Raw genomic sequence first — 15045 nt, forward strand, 5'->3', positions numbered from 1 at the left:
GTGTGTGTGAGGGGAGGCCGCTCGGCTGCGGAGTGAGCGCTGCTTTTATTACGCCTCCTTGACCGTCTTCCACCGCGTGGTAATGTGCCATGTTCCAACCTTACTCGCGGAGTACTAAATATCGACAGGCACACAAATTTATCGATGCCGCAAGGTGCAATATCGCCGGGTAGAACCCGATGGTTAGAATGAGATGTCCCGTGCAATGTCCATTCCGCTGGTTAAGGTCCCTCACTACAACGACGAATATAGGCTGATACTACAGAGCTGTCCATGTGTGTTCCTTCTCGTCCGAGGGATTGCAATAGTCCGGCATCCTACACAAGAGCATCGAGTTCCTCCACACTCTCCACGTAACCCGACCGCGAGAACGTCTTCCCCTTCACCGACTCGAGGCCCTCGCCCGCGTACGTCACGAGCGGCGACAGCTCGATCTCCACGCCCTCCAGCACCTTCGCGCCCGCGGCCTCGAGGTACCGCCGGTGCTGCGCGAGGAGGTCGCGCCGGCTGGTGTCCGGGTCGTCCGACCCGGTCCCCGGCGCGTTTTTGAGCGGGCTGAACTCGTCCGCGCGCGCGACCTCGAGCACGGCGAAGTGCTTCGTGAACGGGAACACGTCGAACACGAACATCTCGAGCTTCATCCCATTCGGCGTCGCGGGCTTGACCGCCTCGCCCGTCGCGGTGTCCACGTGCGCGATCTTCTTGCGCGCGATGTGGAACGCGAGCTCGTCCTCGAACGCCTCGACGGAGCGCAGGAAGTCCGTCGTGTAGAAGTGGTTCGCGATGTTGCCCGCGCGGAACGCGAGCCCGCCCTGCGCGTCGCGGCGCTCCGCCTGCTCGGGCGTGATCTCCGAATACTCGACCACGCTGAACTTGTCGCCGCGCCGCGCGATGACGCCGACGGACTCCTTCGGGTACGCCTTGGGCACGACCTTCGCCGCGCAGTCCGCCTGCTTCTGGATGCAGTAGCCGAGGAACACGGGGTCCGCGATGCGCACGAGGCAGTTGTCCACGCAGTAGCCGTGCACGTAACGGATGTTGCGCCGCTCAAGGTCGGAAAGCACGGTGCGCGACTTGTCCGAGGGAGAGAGGGGTTGACGGAGCGCGGCGTAAAGGCCGCCGTTACCGTCTGGCGCGACGGCTACGCGCGAGCGCGTCTCGAGAAGGACCTTGCCATCCATGGTGAGGCAGGGAAGGGTGCCTGCAGGATCATTGAGTGTCAGCGGGCTGTTCGCATGCTGTCGTAAGCCTCGCACTACGCGGTTTGAGGGCGCAAATACGAGGCCACCGTAACAAGACGCGAATGAAGCCAAACGGTACGCACCCTGCTCGAAGAAGGTAACATTGGCGGGGTCCAGCCCGAAGTAGTTCTGTTTCTTGAAGAACGCCTCGGTTTCATGCCTTGTTGGCCCGCTCGTCATCACGTACCACGGAATCACGACTGATCCCGCAGGCTTGCCCGCCGTCTCGGCCGCGACCTGCTGAAGGCGCGCAATGCGCTCCGCCTGGTACTGGAACAGGGTCTTGTGTGACGGGAGTCCAATGTCATAGCAGCCCTTCGGCGCTGAACTTCCTAGGCGCGTACCCTGCCCACCGGCCATGAGAAGGACACCGACCTGTCCGCGCGCGATGGCCTCTAGGCCAGTCTGGCGCCATTCACGCTCCTTTTCTGGGAGCCCGATGACGGAGCCTGCAGCGTCCTCCGGGAGGGGCTCGATGATGTCCTTGCCGCTGTTTTCGGCGATTTCTTTCTCGGAAGAGACCGCCTTCTTGTAGATACGGTTGACACGTTCAATGTCGAGGGCCTCGAGCTGCGCGCGCAGGGCGCCGCGCTCGGACTCGGAGAGGTCATCCCAGAAGGCGAAGAGGTGGCCCTGACCCGCAGTTTCGTAGCGCTTGCGCAAATTATCGGCAGACATAGTGGGGTAGGGTAGGGAAGAGGACTTCTAGGGAATTCGTGGGGCGGAGAGGAGGGAGATGGTGGTTGGGGGGAAAGCTGTATGTTCTGCTTTAACGCGTCGCGTCCATGACGATCTGCCACATTCGGAAGTTTCCGTACAGCCCACTTACGATGCCGGCGGTGCGCTGGGCTCGTGGCTGTTCCCCTGCTCTGCACAGATCATCCGCTCATCCTCCCCTCCGAGCCCCGCAATGCGTTTGCATCCAGGCAGGAACGTTCGTCGTTGCTGCCCGGCTTGTGAACTCGGCCAACCCAGCCCGCAATCACCGCATACCAGGACGGTCGCATTCATGACACGCACCGACCCTCTTTCCCCGCCACTCCAATCCGCTTCGCTTCGCGATGATGTGGACGCTAGCTGCGAATGAAGTCCATCATCTCTTGGAACGCGAACGCTTGCTATACCTCCGGTCCCTTTTCGACTCTCGAAAGAGTGTGCATCTGGGCAGAAGTTGTGAAGAGATGGTGGTGGGAGGAGCAGTGAAGAGTCGCAAGGTATGGCACTCATCGATCGCGAGGCGCTCTCTACGTCTGCGAAGCTGCACCGTTTGACCCAACTAGGCCTCAACGTGTTGCAACAAGCATACTAGATAGCTAATACGGTATCTGAGCGTCGAAGGCAGATTCGTAAAGCCTCCGGCGCAGACCTCTATCAGGCGCACGCTATCTTTCGGGTCCAAAAATACTGACAACGAGGAGTCGCAGCTCCCTGGATATGTTCGACGACGTCATTTATGAGTGGCCCCTGGCTAGAACACCCCTCTGCAGTCCGTATGTGTAACTTGGGCGAAATATCGTCCGCGTGCCAATCACCAGGTGATGAACATGTCCCATATGTACCACTAACGAAATCCCGCGACGCCCAAAATACTAGGCTCAAATCCCACCGGTTGTTTCGTATGGTCGCCGAGTACTGCTCATTCAGGTCCGAGGACGAAGTGGACGGAGATGGTCGTTCTTGTCCAGAATAGGCCGAAAGTTAGGTGAGTGTGCGAGGATCCTCCGGGTGGGCATCGTCTGGTCAACCGAGCTACCTCTGACCACATCACAGCGTGCCGGACCTCGAGAACGGTTGTAGCGATCTGCGACGCTCGCCCGTGGCGGAGCCGTGCGAGACGACGTTTCGGGCGGGCGCACGAGGCGTCATGCAACCATCCCAATGGTCACCTGGTCGTCCCAAGCCGGCGCCCACAGCAGATTTCGCGATGGCGAACGGTTTCGTGTCTCTGCCTACCGTCTCTTATCATATGTCAGCCATCCCGCCTCGTGGTATTCAGGTACGACGGAAGCCAGGATGATCACAAGTGGGTGTCCGCGAGAATGCTACCGCCAGGCCCCAGGTCATGGCCGCGCAGCACATGCACCTGCAGAACGCCAGCCGCGTTGCACGAGTAGGCGCCTGGCAACACACAGTACTGTCCCTGCTAATTTCGTCGCGGCCCAGCGCACGTCGCGGGCGGCGAACGGCTCGGCGAAGAGGAGCACGTGTGGTAGCGAGCAAGGTTCCGAGAGGGCTGGCAGGGCTGGCAAGTGGATTGTGATGGAAGCCCCACTGCGTCTCTCTTAGCGTCAATTTCCGCTGCTATTCTTTCCACTCGCCCGGGCTACTTAAACCCGCGCCTCATTCCATCCCTCTTGTCCTTGTCCGACGACCTCCCCCTCCCTGGCCCCTCACACTCTCCTTGGAACCCCCACCGCCATCGCCATGGTCTCCTTCAGCGCCCTCTTGTCCTCGGTCTCCGTTCTCGCCGCATTCTTCGTGCCCGCCGTCCTGGGCGACAACCCCATCAACTCCGCCTTTGCGTATGGCTCCACCAAAGTGCGCGGTGTGAACCTGGGAGGTTGGCTGGTCTTGGAGGTACGTAGTGCAACATGCGGGGTGGAGCGCCTCTTACGCGTCGCGTCTCATTTCGCTTCCCTCTCTAGCCGTGGATCACCCCAAGCCTGTTCGACCACACCGGAAACTCTGCGATCGTGGACGAGTGGACGTTCGGCCAGCTGCAGAACCGCAACACCGCACTGTCCGCGCTGCAGAACCACTGGAACACATGGATCACCGAGCAGGACTTCATTAGCATCGCTAACGCTGGGTAAGTCACGTGGCCGTGTAATGCAGGGACTACATTCACACTCGTCCAGCCTCAACCACGTCCGCATTCCCATCGGATACTGGGCCTTCGAGGTTGGCCCGGGCGAGCCCTACATTTCCGGCCAGCTGCCCTACCTCCAGAAGGCAGTCGGCTGGGCGCGCTCGCACGGACTCAAGGTCATCGTTGACTTGCACGGAGCTCCGGGAAGCCAGAACGGGTAGGCTTTGCATTCATGCTTTATCTACGGTCCATGCCAAGACTCAAGGTTCTCCGTTGCAGTTTTGATAACTCTGGACATCGTATTTCATTCCCTCAGTGGCACTCCAACTCGACCAACGTTGCGCGCACGGATGCGATCATCAAGCGGATCGCGTCCCTGTTCGTCAACGACCAAGACGTCGTGACGGTGATCGCGCCCCTAAACGAGTATGTCCATCTCTCTTTGCTGCCAAGATCATCTCTGACGGAAGTGGCGCTCTAGACCCGCCGGCTTCGACGGCTCCGACGTCCTGAGCGTTGTCCAGCAGTATTGGTACGACTCCTACGGCAACATTCGGTAAGCGCTCCCGATTGCCACCCGATCGAGCAGCCCTGCTGACCTCCCTCGATCCTTTAAGCTTCCCCTACGGCACGTCCCAACAGAGCAACACGGTCGTTCTACTCCACGATGCCTTCCAGCCTCTGAGGTGCGCGCTATACGCCTCGGTTCCGAAGATCCACTTCTGACCATTGCCCACATGATCTCTTTCCTCTCAGCTACTGGCAGGGCTTCCAGACGCCCCCGAATTGGCAGGGTGTGGCAATGGACACACACATCTACCAGATGTTCTCGCAGGACGTAAGTTTCGTCTCTCAACTCTCCCTATCATCCTTACTGACCATCTGGGCAGGAGGTCAGTCGTTCGAACCAGCAACACATCCAGGCAGCGTGCAACATGGCGTCGTCCCTCTCTTCGTTTGACCTCTGGCTTATTGTCGGCGAGTGGACGCCCGCCGCGACGGACTGCGCGACCTACCTGAACGGCCTCGGTGTCGGCGCGCGCTTCGACGGCTCCTACCCCGGCTCGACGCGTGTGGGTAGCTGCTCCGGCATCACCGGTTCCTCGTCCACGTTCAGCTCGAGCTACAAGACCTTCCTCCGCCAGTACTGGGAGGCACAGGTGCGCCTTCCACGCCTCCTCATCGGCCTCCTCCGCTGCGATACTGACCTCCGGCGTTCGTAGACGATCACGTACGAGAAGGCTGCAGGCTGGATCCAGTGGACGTGGAAGGCGGAGAACGCCGACGACTGGTCCTACCAGGCCGGCCTCGAGGGCGGGTGGATCCCCCAGAACCCCACGCAGCGCCAGTTCCCGAACATCTGCGGCTGAGCGGCAGAGGCCCGCAGCGTCTCTTGCGTTCGGCGCGGAGGCGGCGTTCCGCTCCGTGTATACCCCACTCACACCGCGTGTCTGCGCCGGTGTGCGCAACAGGATCGGATGGCGAAGCTGCGCCGACCTATCCGGATTTTTATGACTCTTGACGATACGTGCTGTTTCCCCGAGATTTGGAGTTTCTGCTGGCCGTGCGCGGCGACTTGTATTATAACCGAGCAACACAGATGTGATCACTACTTACATGTATTGTGGTCGGTCTGATGTATCATACACGTCTTTCTTTTACCACACCTCGATGATCATAGGAGGAACGGAGTGATGTGCGAACAGATGAACAGCAAATCCAGGGGCGCCACGGCTTCAGCTCGACTGCGAGGCCGACTCGCTTTTATGGCTACAATATAGATACAATGTTGGAGGTTCGTCTAAGTAACAGGATATGCTATGGATACAACGCTGACGGGAGATAATCTATAGTACTTGGCTGTACAGTAAGATGAACGAATAAATAGTAGATGGTCTGGATGGGAACGGCTGCAATACATAGGTGGGGGAACGAGACCAGACAAGGTACATACGGGAATAAAAAGAGGCCCAGCGATAGGTATAAATAAGGGTCGTTGGAACGTCGAAGATCATGCCGGAGACGCGTGATAGATAGCAGTCCTAGGAGGAGTCATGGTCGTGAGCAGCGTAGCGTCATCTGAGCTTCGTGATAAATAATGAACATAACCGTACCGTCATCCAGACGGCGTATCGTGATATCGTCCAAGCAGTGTTATGCGACGATGGTCCCCCACAGAGATCACGGACCACTCGGGGCCCTCTGCGCAATCACGGAGAGCGGGAGGATGATCAGAGGGAGGATGGGCCAGCATAATCCCAATCACAGAATCCGGATGTGCCGTGGGCGGAGGGTGGCAAATCAGGCATTCCCCAAGTAGCATAGAGATCCGCTGACGGAGGCCAGGAGGGCGGTGTATCCGGAGGGTAGTTCGCGTAGACGCCAGGGTGACATTCGTCCGGTTGGTCGGCCAAAGAAAAGTGGCGCTCTGCATGTCCTACAAGACCTAGCGCCGGGTGATGGAATGCAGAAGATGAACCAGATGAGTTCGGCGTGGCAGAGAATAGAAGACTGGGATCTAGAGAAGGTCGTTAGCGAAGGAGGCCTGCCGGGTAGAATCACTGACCGAACCTTGGTCCATTGGTAGGCCGCAGCCGTCAAGTGTCGAGGGGAAGCTGGCAGCATCTGCTGCAGGCGTAGAGCCAGCGCTATAGCCGCCAGAGGCGGTTCGGGCAACGCGGGGACGTCCCGCAGGCTTCGGCGAAGGGTTGGCACAGGTATCTTCTATGCGGCCCTTGACGCATCGTTGACAAGGCCGCCCCTCGTCACATTTCTTGTTCGATCGGCGACAGTTGGTACACTAGGCGGGCACAGACGTGAGAACGAAGTTCCTGTGTGCGAGCAAAGAGAGTAAGTATACACACCGCCACTTTGACACCACGAGGCTTGCGATGGGGCGTCATGTCAGGACTGGCAACCGGATGGTCGGGGGTTCGCACGGATGCTGTGGAACTGGATGTGGACGGGACATCATTGCCATGCTCGACCGTGTCGATTGAGGTACCGCCTACAGCTGCAGCTATCCAATATAGGCACCTAAGAACGATAGGGACCATAATGAGAACAAGAGAGACGCACCAAGTTGCGAACGGTGAACGAGGACGGGTACATATGCGTCGAGCTGGCCTTGAAAGAGCATTTGCGACGACTCTGTACTCATACACCCTGACAGAGTGCCAGTAGCCCGGGCGTGGGCGAGTAGTGCTCTGATCACAGGGCCGCACGACGAACACCACGGGAAGTTGAGGAAGAGATTGTGCGCATGGTCCATTGCAGGCAGAGCGACGTCTAGATGCGGTGAGGGGCTAGGATCTAGAGAAGACGTAGAGAAGACGTAAGACATATTGCTGCCAACTGAGAGAAACCGAACACGGGGCGAGGGTGGGTGGTGAGAGCGAGCTCACAAGACAAGGCTCTCGCAAGCCTAGCACATATATAGCTAAGCGTCTACGCGTTTCCGGCGGTCAGGCTGTCGCCGCCAACTCCCGCTAAAGCGCTAGAGATGCTTGGGGCGGCGAAAGATCCACGTTGTGGTGCCAGTGAGTGTCGCCTCCAGAGCGTCGTAGTTTGATCATCATTTGACGTCCGATGCAGAGACAGCCCCGGGCCATATAACAAGAGACTCTTGAGTATTGTACCACCGTCGCTCCGTTCATCGGGCCTCGTGTTCCTGGCTGTGATCACCTCAAGACGAGAAAAGCTCAGCGGGACAGCATACCCGCCTTGCATGGTGGCAGTGTTCTAGTGACTAAACTGACACCTTGCGACGTCGTCAGTGCACTTCGGTATATGCTGGGTGAATCTGTAAGATGCATCTATCGTCCCTTACACAGTGTGAGCTAGTTTATGATAGATATAACTGATAGTAGGACTTACTGTTACTGGCAGACAAAACTTACTCCGACTCTTGAGAACTTACTGACTTGCTGGCGATAACTTGCAATTCAATCTGAGTAAGGGTGTACCCTTTCAGAGCCCATATATGCTAATCAAAAATCTGTCTGTCTGCATGGGTATAGAGAGGACATCGTGGTAAGTGTGCAAAGGTGTGCAAGCCTCGTTAAACGCAACCGCCGGCTCCGAATCTTCGACGCCAGTTCCGGAAAGTCACACTTCCGTGACGTAACACCATCACGCCCAAAGCAGTTGCCGCCGCCACAGCCTGAGGTTGGAAGTCAACCACACCCATCATCCTCTCAGCGGTCCCTCTGTACGGCTTGCAACGTCCTGTGCTCGGCCCTGGTTGGCCTCTTCCTCAAGTCTACAACAAGCTATATCAAGACCTGTCCGACTGACTCTAGTGACCGTACCTCTGGAGGAATTGAACGAACACCATGCGGCTGCCTGTCATCTTGTGTACCGCTGCGCTTGTAAACACGGTCTTTGCTGCAGCGCTCCTAGAGACCCCTATATCTGCTGCCGCTCAAGCACGAGGCTTGGACGGCTTTTTTGACGGCCTTCAGGACCAGAGTCAAACTGCTACGGCAGCACACGACCATACACAGGTCGGACCTGATGCGACACCGACCGCCACGCCATCTACGCCGGGCGATGCAAACCTGAAGTCTCTGTTGGGCCTCTCGTCGTCTGCTACCGACACCGCGACAGCGAAGGGCAAGGGCAAGGAGACGAATGCTATCCCCACTGGTACAGCCTACTCTATCATCGGCTCTCTGCCTCCCATCCACACGCCCAGTGCTGCCTACTCCCCGATGACTCCGGCGACATCCACGGCATCCACCGACGCGTCATCTCCAACTACTGCCGCCGCAGCTAACACCGAGAGCGCGACGAGTAGCGGCACGAGCGAATGGAAGATCATCGGCGTCGCGGTCATAGCTTTCACCACCGTCGCTGGTATCCTCCTCCTCTCTGTCTTCTTTGACCACTGGTGGCGCTTCGTACGCGGTCTCGTTTGTCGGAACAAGGGGAACACAGACGAAGAGCTTGTGCCGGACTGGGAGAAGGCTGAATGGGATATGCGTTGCGGGCAAGACCGCCAGCGCTACCCGTCCTTCTCCTCCCTCCCTTCGGCTGCGAAGGTGCAAGCGCCTCCGCCTGCTGCGCCTGGACCGTCTAGAAACTCGTACTCGGAGGCTGGGACTAGTGCTGGCTTGGCTGGCTATCATCAAGAGGCGCGTCGCAACCGGACGCCGAGCGGAGTCGGGCTGGGACTAGGGCGTGTGGGGAGCACGCGGTCGCAGCGGTCGCAGAGGTCCCCGTCGATCGGAGGCGCCGCCGGACGGTCGCCTTTCGCGAAGCACAAGAAGGCTGCGTACGAGGGGGCACCACAGAATCCCTTCGATGACATACACTCACCGACGCCGGAGGACGTGTACGGCGGAGTCGTGCACTGATCAAAGGGGGAAGGAGAAGGAAAGGACTGGCCAGAAACATGTACTATTCACATACCGGTGTAGCTCTAGCTCATAATCCACTACCTCACGCTCGTTCATATCTGCCATCGGAATCTGTGACGACATATTATTGGGGAGCGCAACGTCATGAAGATGGCGACGGGGTCGGTTGTGAGGACGTTTTCGGCGCGGCGCCCGACTGCGCAGGAGGGAGTATATCCTCAAGCTTGTCCGACGCGTAAAGTCCTATCGCCGCAAACGTGGTGATCCCCAGGGAAACATACAGTCTTGTCCGTGCAGGTAGAGCTGGGCAGCCGTTCTCAGTCCGACGTGGAACTGCAATCACAGGCTGGGCATTACCTGCGTACGACTCCCATATTGACCGCTCCTTAACCGGCTTCGTCCTGAATTTGAACTCTGGGTATTTCGTCTCTGTTTGCTGCGGTACTTTGGGGCGTTGAGACATCGTGCCAGGATATAGATACACGCGCACGGGTGCCAGATGGTGGTAACGGAAGAAGGTGCGATCGGGACAAACGCGCAGCGCACGCGTCTCGCAATTCGCGAATCCACATCTCAGATTTGTACCATTCGCACCCTTTTCCCGTCAAGTTGGAATATTGCAGTGATGTTCACAGGTCTGGTATGCTATCTAGCCCCCTCGTTGCGCGCCGCTAACAATCGTGTATGTCGGCTTTGCACAGATCGAGCACCTCGGCAGCGTCGTAGACATCGTGCATGATGCCGGCGGATGCACGCTCACGATTGCGGACTCCGCGCCCATCCTAGCCGACTGCCACATCGGCGATTCTATCGCAGTGAACGGCGCATGTCTCACCGTCACTGAGTTCGACAATGAGGACAAGGGCGGCTGGTTCAAGGTGTGGCTCGCGAACGAGACGCTTGATAGGACTGATCTCGGTGCGTTGCTCTGCGCCATATGTCTGTGCCTCGCAACCACACTTATGGCCGCACTACGTCAGGGGAGCGGAAGGTCGGCGACCAGGTGAACCTGGAGCGCGCGATGGGGGCACACGTCCGCTTCGGAGGCCACTTTGTGCAGGTGCGCCCCGACGTTCTGATGTTCTGGAGGTCTCACAGTATTAATTATGTCTCGGGCCCGTGCGTGCATTCCATCCATCGCGCCAGGCACACGTCGACACCACCGCCACCATCGTGGAGAAGAAGCCGGATGGCGACTCGCTGCGCATCCTGTTCCAGCTGCCGGAACCCACCCCCGCACGGCCGTCGTTGCTCCCGTACCTTATTCCGAAGGGCTACGTCGCGATTGACGGGACGTCGCTCACGCTCACTGTGGTCGACGACGCGACGCGCACTTTCGGCGTTATGCTCATCACACATACGCAGGAGAAGATTACGCTGCCGAAGAAGCCTGTCGGGGCGAAGGTGAACATCGAGGTCGACATGGTCGGCAAGTTCGTGGAGAAGAGCGTTCACGCTGCGCTTGGTGGCGGCAGCGGCCCCCTGCGCTCATTGGTCGAGAAGATCGTCGAGGATGTGCTCGTCAAGAAGGGGCTCGTTCAGTAAGGGAGAAGCTATGACGTGAAGTGTACACAATATAAACCACTCAATACTTGCATAGAACCTGACATGCTTATGACCGCGTCATTACGGCTCTCGGTTCTCCGTCTTGCAGTTCGAAGCTTTGAGATCCCGATCTACCAAGAGATCAAACCCGCGACGGCGAGTTGCCAGGAATTTCTGACAGAGGAGCCCTCCGCCGCCGGCCGACGCTCGCATGTTCCCCACAGCGGGTCTTGTGTTGTGCAAGTCCAGGGTGGTCGCTCGGCTCGCCCTCGGCGCACTTATTTGGGCACCTTTACTTCTCCGGTGTCGGTACCGCCGGGCCTCGACCATGCTGGCGCTGGTATCCACTCTCGCCCCACCGTTGCGGCCACCTCCTGGAACGGGCAAGTGCCGTTGCCATCCCCGCCTCACGGACTTCTTCACCACTAGCTCCGCGGGCGACTCGTCTTTCGGTCATACGACCCCTTCGGCCACTAGTATGATGCACGCTACGTATTCCTGGGTACTTCCTATGTTTTTCTTACACCCCTGTCTTGTCTTTCGGCCCCCCAAGATCCTCGACGGCCCACAAGAGCCCGCGCCCGTTGGTGGATTAGATTAGATGGATCCCTATTTGGTAACTATACCACTTCGTCTCTCATTTACCCGCAGCCACCATCGACCGGCCGACGCCTAGACATTCCGGGGCCCGCATGGTCTCCTATGCCGTCGCAGATGTTTCCGACGGTGCCGTTTACTCGCCTACCACTCTGCCAGCTAGAAGTCGCACTCTATGAATATCGTTGCAGATGACCGCGCTCGCGTCCCAGCTAGCGCGAAGTGAAACAAACGCCAAGGTGTTTACTCGGGGCGGGTAAACGATTGCGCGGGTGGACCGCGAGCCACCGCGCTCAAAATGCCTAACGAGAATCAGCGTGAATCCCGGCCAGACTGATTAAGGCACGCGCACCACACCACTGCCCGGGCTCTTTTGAGCAGGGTCGAGGATCTCCCGCCGGACTAGAAGCTGGCTTCCGAGCCCACCGGCACCCGTTTTTCGTCGATCGATCCATCCGCCCGTATAAACGTCCATGCTTGTGCAATACGCCGTCCCCTTCACTCCCTCGCGCCCCCTGAGTTCTGACAATGGCCGATCCCGTCGCCTTCGACATTGCCGTCCTCTATGGCATCCTCTTTGAGTGCATGTTCTATGGTGAGCGGGACGCTCGAGCTGTCAGCGGAAGAGCGGATGCTAACCACGGCATGTCCTTTCAGGCCTCTACCTCGCCGTCTTTGGCGCGACCATGTACGTGTTGTTCATGCCGGTGTTCAGTCCCCGGACGGCCAGACAGGAGAAGGTCAACCTCGTCCTGTTGTCGACCGCGATTCTCCTATTCTTGTCACTCACAGTGGTACGTGCTACGTTCGTGTCGTTTGAGCGCACGCGAGCTTACGCGTCCTGCCCCGCAGCACTTCTGTATAAACATGGCACGTATATATGGCGCGTATGTTGTGCACGGCGCGGAGCCGTACGGCCCCATCTTGTTCTTCGCGGATTTGAAGTCACCACTGTCATTGGTCTGGGCCGCGTGCTATGTCTTTGAGGCGTTCATTACGGACAGTCTCACGGTGCGTTTGCCCCCAAATTCGCGCCTTTCGTTACGCTCATGCTCGTTCGTCCACCTGGCAGATCTATCGTCTGTACGTCATTTGGGGAAGCAACTTCTGGGTGTGTATTCCCCCCGGCCTGTGCGTCGGTGCCATGCTTGGTACGTATACCTAACTGTGCTTCATCAAACATCGGCTGAACCCGCGTTGCAGTTTCTGGCGTCGGCACTGTCGTCTCGTTCTCCAAACTTGACTCGGGCAACGACCTCTGGACGAACGTCGCTGGAGAGTATGTCACAGCCACCTTCAACCAGGCGACTACGAACTCACCGCTCTTCCGCTACCTTCTAGCTGGTTGATTTGCTCTTTCGTCCTCGGCCTTGCGTGAGTTCAATTATGCTGCATCGCTCTTATCTCCGTGGCTAACGGGTTCTATCACAGCACCAACATCTTGGCCGTCAGTCTCATCGGCTACCGTATCCTCGTTCGTGACCGCAGAATCACAGCCATCGGTGGTGTTGGCAGCTTGAAGGTTCGTTGCATATCATGCTGGACTTCTGAAGCATAGAACTCACCGGCGACCTGTACAGAACGTTATCGTCGTCATCATTGAGTCGGCGGCGCTGTACACTTTCCTCAAGACGATCAACTTGGTCCTACTTCTCACGAAGTCCAACGTCGCATGGGCGTTCCTTAGCATTGCCAACCCCATCATTGTGCGCTCCCAGCCCTTCCCGCGTGTCTGGTGTATACTGACAGCATTCTTATCACAGGGTATTGCGTCGCATTTACTCATCCTCCGGGTTGCCTGGATGCGCCACTTCAAGCCTGCGACCACCCACTCTGCTATGACCACACCGTCTCGCGGCGGCACATACCCCATGCGCGTGCAAGTCACCACCGACCGCGTGAACGACGACGACCTCGAGGCGTCGACGATGAAGGGCGGCGACGACAAGCTCGCGCGCTCCGGCAACTGGTGATCGCCTTTCGACACCCGTCTCGCTGTTTTCGTCCGTTCCCACTGGCAGGCACCACTCCTGCTTCGCTTCGGAACACTGTGCATGGCCGCCCGGGAACATGGCCCTGGAAGGAGCACTGGAATTCTCTGCATTTTTACACGTTCACCGCCCCGCTCGGCCCTCCCCCCACCCCTGCTCGCCGCATTCCTTTTTACCCGCCGCTGTGCGTCCGCTCTTTTTACCTTCGTCGTCGGCTGTTCGGAGCGACCTGGCCCCCCGTGGAGGTCCCCTTTACTTGAGGGCGTGAACTTGTTGGCATCCGATATCGACCTCTGGTACCATACCCAGGATTTCGCACACCCCATCCTTCCCTTGACCACGCTCGCTTTGTAGCAGATTGAACGTGGGCGTGCTCTCGTATCAAAATTGTAGAACCATATACTATCAGCATTTAAACGCGATCGTCTGTGCTCCGGCGACTCTCCAGTGTGACGGTTGCCTGGATCTCTGGGAAAGTTGCACCAAGAACCGTCGGTTAAGTTCAAGTTCGTGCACGGTTGACTCAACACCTCCAACAAGATATAGGGTAATTACGATTTTAGCAAGTAGTGTATGCGCAGTATTAACGAGTGCTCGTATTCCTAATACATGACCATGACACTCGCAACATAGCAGTGACTCCCTATCGAGCAAACCGTGCGGGACATGATAGGAGGTCGCAAAAAAGCGCTTAACATACTGGCCGTGATTGCCGTATATGGATGGCGCCTAAGCGCGGGAAGAGCCGCCCAGGAGCAGTCCGAGCCCGACGTCCGACCCCAACCTCTTCGTCCTGCTCTCCCTGTTCTCTCTCCCACCGCCATCATCCTGTACTCTATCGTCGCTCGCTGGTCGCCATGGATGGTCAGCTGAAGCCCAAGGTCCGCCTTGCCGCACGTCCAAAGCGGCTGTGGGGATGCTGAGATCAACTTCCAGGTCACCGCCAGGATGGGCTACGAAAGACCTCGTCCGGCATCCCCATTCAAGCCCCCAGCGACGTCTCTGTCGCCCCCACCAGTCCGTCCCAAGGCGAAGGTGAACAGCAGTGCGAACATAACGACCCGCAAGCCGCCCACCATCGTCTCGCCTCCACCGTCTGCGCGGGGTGTACATAGCGCGTTCCCTTCACGCGCTCCCTCTCCGTTCAAGCCTACGCAAACGCGTACACAGAACACACCGCCAGCAGGAACTGCGGCGAAGGCACGGCTGGGTGCGCGTATCAACGGTGGAAACTCAACGTCACCCCTCCCGGAGCACCGGCAGCGTGCACTCACATCAGCCACCCCCGAGGCGTCATCCTTCGTTCGGACACGGAGAGGAAGCACGTCTTCTCATGTCTTGTCGTCACCCTCGCACACCGAGTTGAGTACCGCTTCATCGCCTGCGAGGTCTGCGCTCTCGTTGCAGATCGACGAGACCTTGTCCACCGCATCATCGGCTCCGAGGTCTCCTGCAGGGGCGAACATACGAGTGAGGGCGAAGTTATCGAGGGTGGCCGACCC

General features: G+C 58.3%; 5 protein-coding genes across 5 annotated transcripts; 4 read left to right on the forward strand and 1 right to left on the reverse strand.

The window, feature by feature from the left end:
- Positions 1 to 143: 143 nt before the first annotated feature.
- TRAVEDRAFT_158031 (nucleotide-diphospho-sugar transferase) lies at positions 144 to 1981 on the reverse strand. The gene is made up of 2 exons (XM_008034520.1): positions 1325 to 1981; positions 144 to 1201 (listed from the first exon to the last, which is right to left on the reverse strand). Exons 1-2 carry the CDS (start codon positions 1917 to 1919, stop codon positions 318 to 320), a joined length of 1479 nt encoding a protein of 492 aa, XP_008032711.1. The 5' UTR covers positions 1920 to 1981; the 3' UTR covers positions 144 to 317.
- Positions 1982 to 2147: 166 nt separating this feature from the next.
- TRAVEDRAFT_25402 (exo-beta-1,3-glucanase) lies at positions 2148 to 5714 on the forward strand. Its single transcript, XM_008033612.1, has 10 exons — positions 2148 to 2943; positions 3012 to 3818; positions 3887 to 4050; positions 4100 to 4267; positions 4330 to 4476; positions 4532 to 4606; positions 4668 to 4734; positions 4805 to 4888; positions 4941 to 5210; positions 5274 to 5714. Exons 2-10 carry the CDS (start codon positions 3666 to 3668, stop codon positions 5418 to 5420), a joined length of 1275 nt encoding a protein of 424 aa, XP_008031803.1. The 5' UTR covers positions 2148 to 2943; positions 3012 to 3665; the 3' UTR covers positions 5421 to 5714.
- A 2670-nt stretch (positions 5715 to 8384) lies between these two features.
- Positions 8385 to 9407, forward strand: TRAVEDRAFT_41524 (uncharacterized protein; the record flags this gene model as incomplete). Its single annotated transcript, XM_008033918.1, has 1 exon — positions 8385 to 9407. The coding sequence occupies one exon, from the start codon at positions 8385 to 8387 to the stop codon at positions 9405 to 9407; it is 1023 nt and encodes a 340-aa protein (XP_008032109.1).
- A 628-nt stretch (positions 9408 to 10035) lies between these two features.
- TRAVEDRAFT_32938 (Lumazine-binding protein) lies at positions 10036 to 10955 on the forward strand (the record flags this gene model as incomplete). The annotated part of the gene is made up of 4 exons (XM_008033760.1): positions 10036 to 10050; positions 10112 to 10328; positions 10391 to 10470; positions 10557 to 10955. 4 exons carry the CDS (start codon positions 10036 to 10038, stop codon positions 10953 to 10955), a joined length of 711 nt encoding a protein of 236 aa, XP_008031951.1.
- A 1102-nt stretch (positions 10956 to 12057) lies between these two features.
- Positions 12058 to 13969, forward strand: TRAVEDRAFT_61855 (uncharacterized protein). Its single transcript, XM_008034260.1, has 9 exons — positions 12058 to 12147; positions 12210 to 12346; positions 12405 to 12563; positions 12625 to 12703; positions 12756 to 12831; positions 12894 to 12926; positions 12984 to 13074; positions 13133 to 13258; positions 13316 to 13969. The coding sequence occupies exons 1-9, from the start codon at positions 12081 to 12083 to the stop codon at positions 13523 to 13525; spliced, it is 978 nt and encodes a 325-aa protein (XP_008032451.1). The 5' UTR covers positions 12058 to 12080; the 3' UTR covers positions 13526 to 13969.
- Positions 13970 to 15045: the final 1076 nt, after the last annotated feature.

Source organism: Trametes versicolor, assembly GCF_000271585.1.
Source record: "Trametes versicolor FP-101664 SS1 unplaced genomic scaffold TRAVEscaffold_1, whole genome shotgun sequence".
Classification (NCBI taxonomy): Eukaryota; Fungi; Basidiomycota; class Agaricomycetes; order Polyporales; family Polyporaceae; genus Trametes; species Trametes versicolor.

Excerpts from the sequence above, each read along its gene's own strand:
- TRAVEDRAFT_158031 (XM_008034520.1), bottom strand. The coding sequence starts at position 1,919 with ATGTCTGCCGATAATTTGCGCAAGCGCTACGAAACTGCGGGTCAGGGC. Across the intron at positions 1,202-1,324 it reads TGTTACCTTCTTCGAGCAGG|GCACCCTTCCCTGCCTCACC; the intron begins GTGCGTACCGTT and ends ATGATCCTGCAG.
- TRAVEDRAFT_25402 (XM_008033612.1), top strand. The coding sequence starts at position 3,666 with ATGGTCTCCTTCAGCGCCCTCTTGTCCTCGGTCTCCGTTCTCGCCGCA. Across the intron at positions 4,477-4,531 it reads GTGATCGCGCCCCTAAACGA|ACCCGCCGGCTTCGACGGCT; the intron begins GTATGTCCATCT and ends GTGGCGCTCTAG. Across the intron at positions 4,735-4,804 it reads ACGATGCCTTCCAGCCTCTG|AGCTACTGGCAGGGCTTCCA; the intron begins AGGTGCGCGCTA and ends CTCTTTCCTCTC.
- TRAVEDRAFT_61855 (XM_008034260.1), top strand. The coding sequence starts at position 12,081 with ATGGCCGATCCCGTCGCCTTCGACATTGCCGTCCTCTATGGCATCCTC. Across the intron at positions 12,148-12,209 it reads CTTTGAGTGCATGTTCTATG|GCCTCTACCTCGCCGTCTTT; the intron begins GTGAGCGGGACG and ends ATGTCCTTTCAG. Across the intron at positions 12,927-12,983 it reads TCTTTCGTCCTCGGCCTTGC|CACCAACATCTTGGCCGTCA; the intron begins GTGAGTTCAATT and ends GTTCTATCACAG.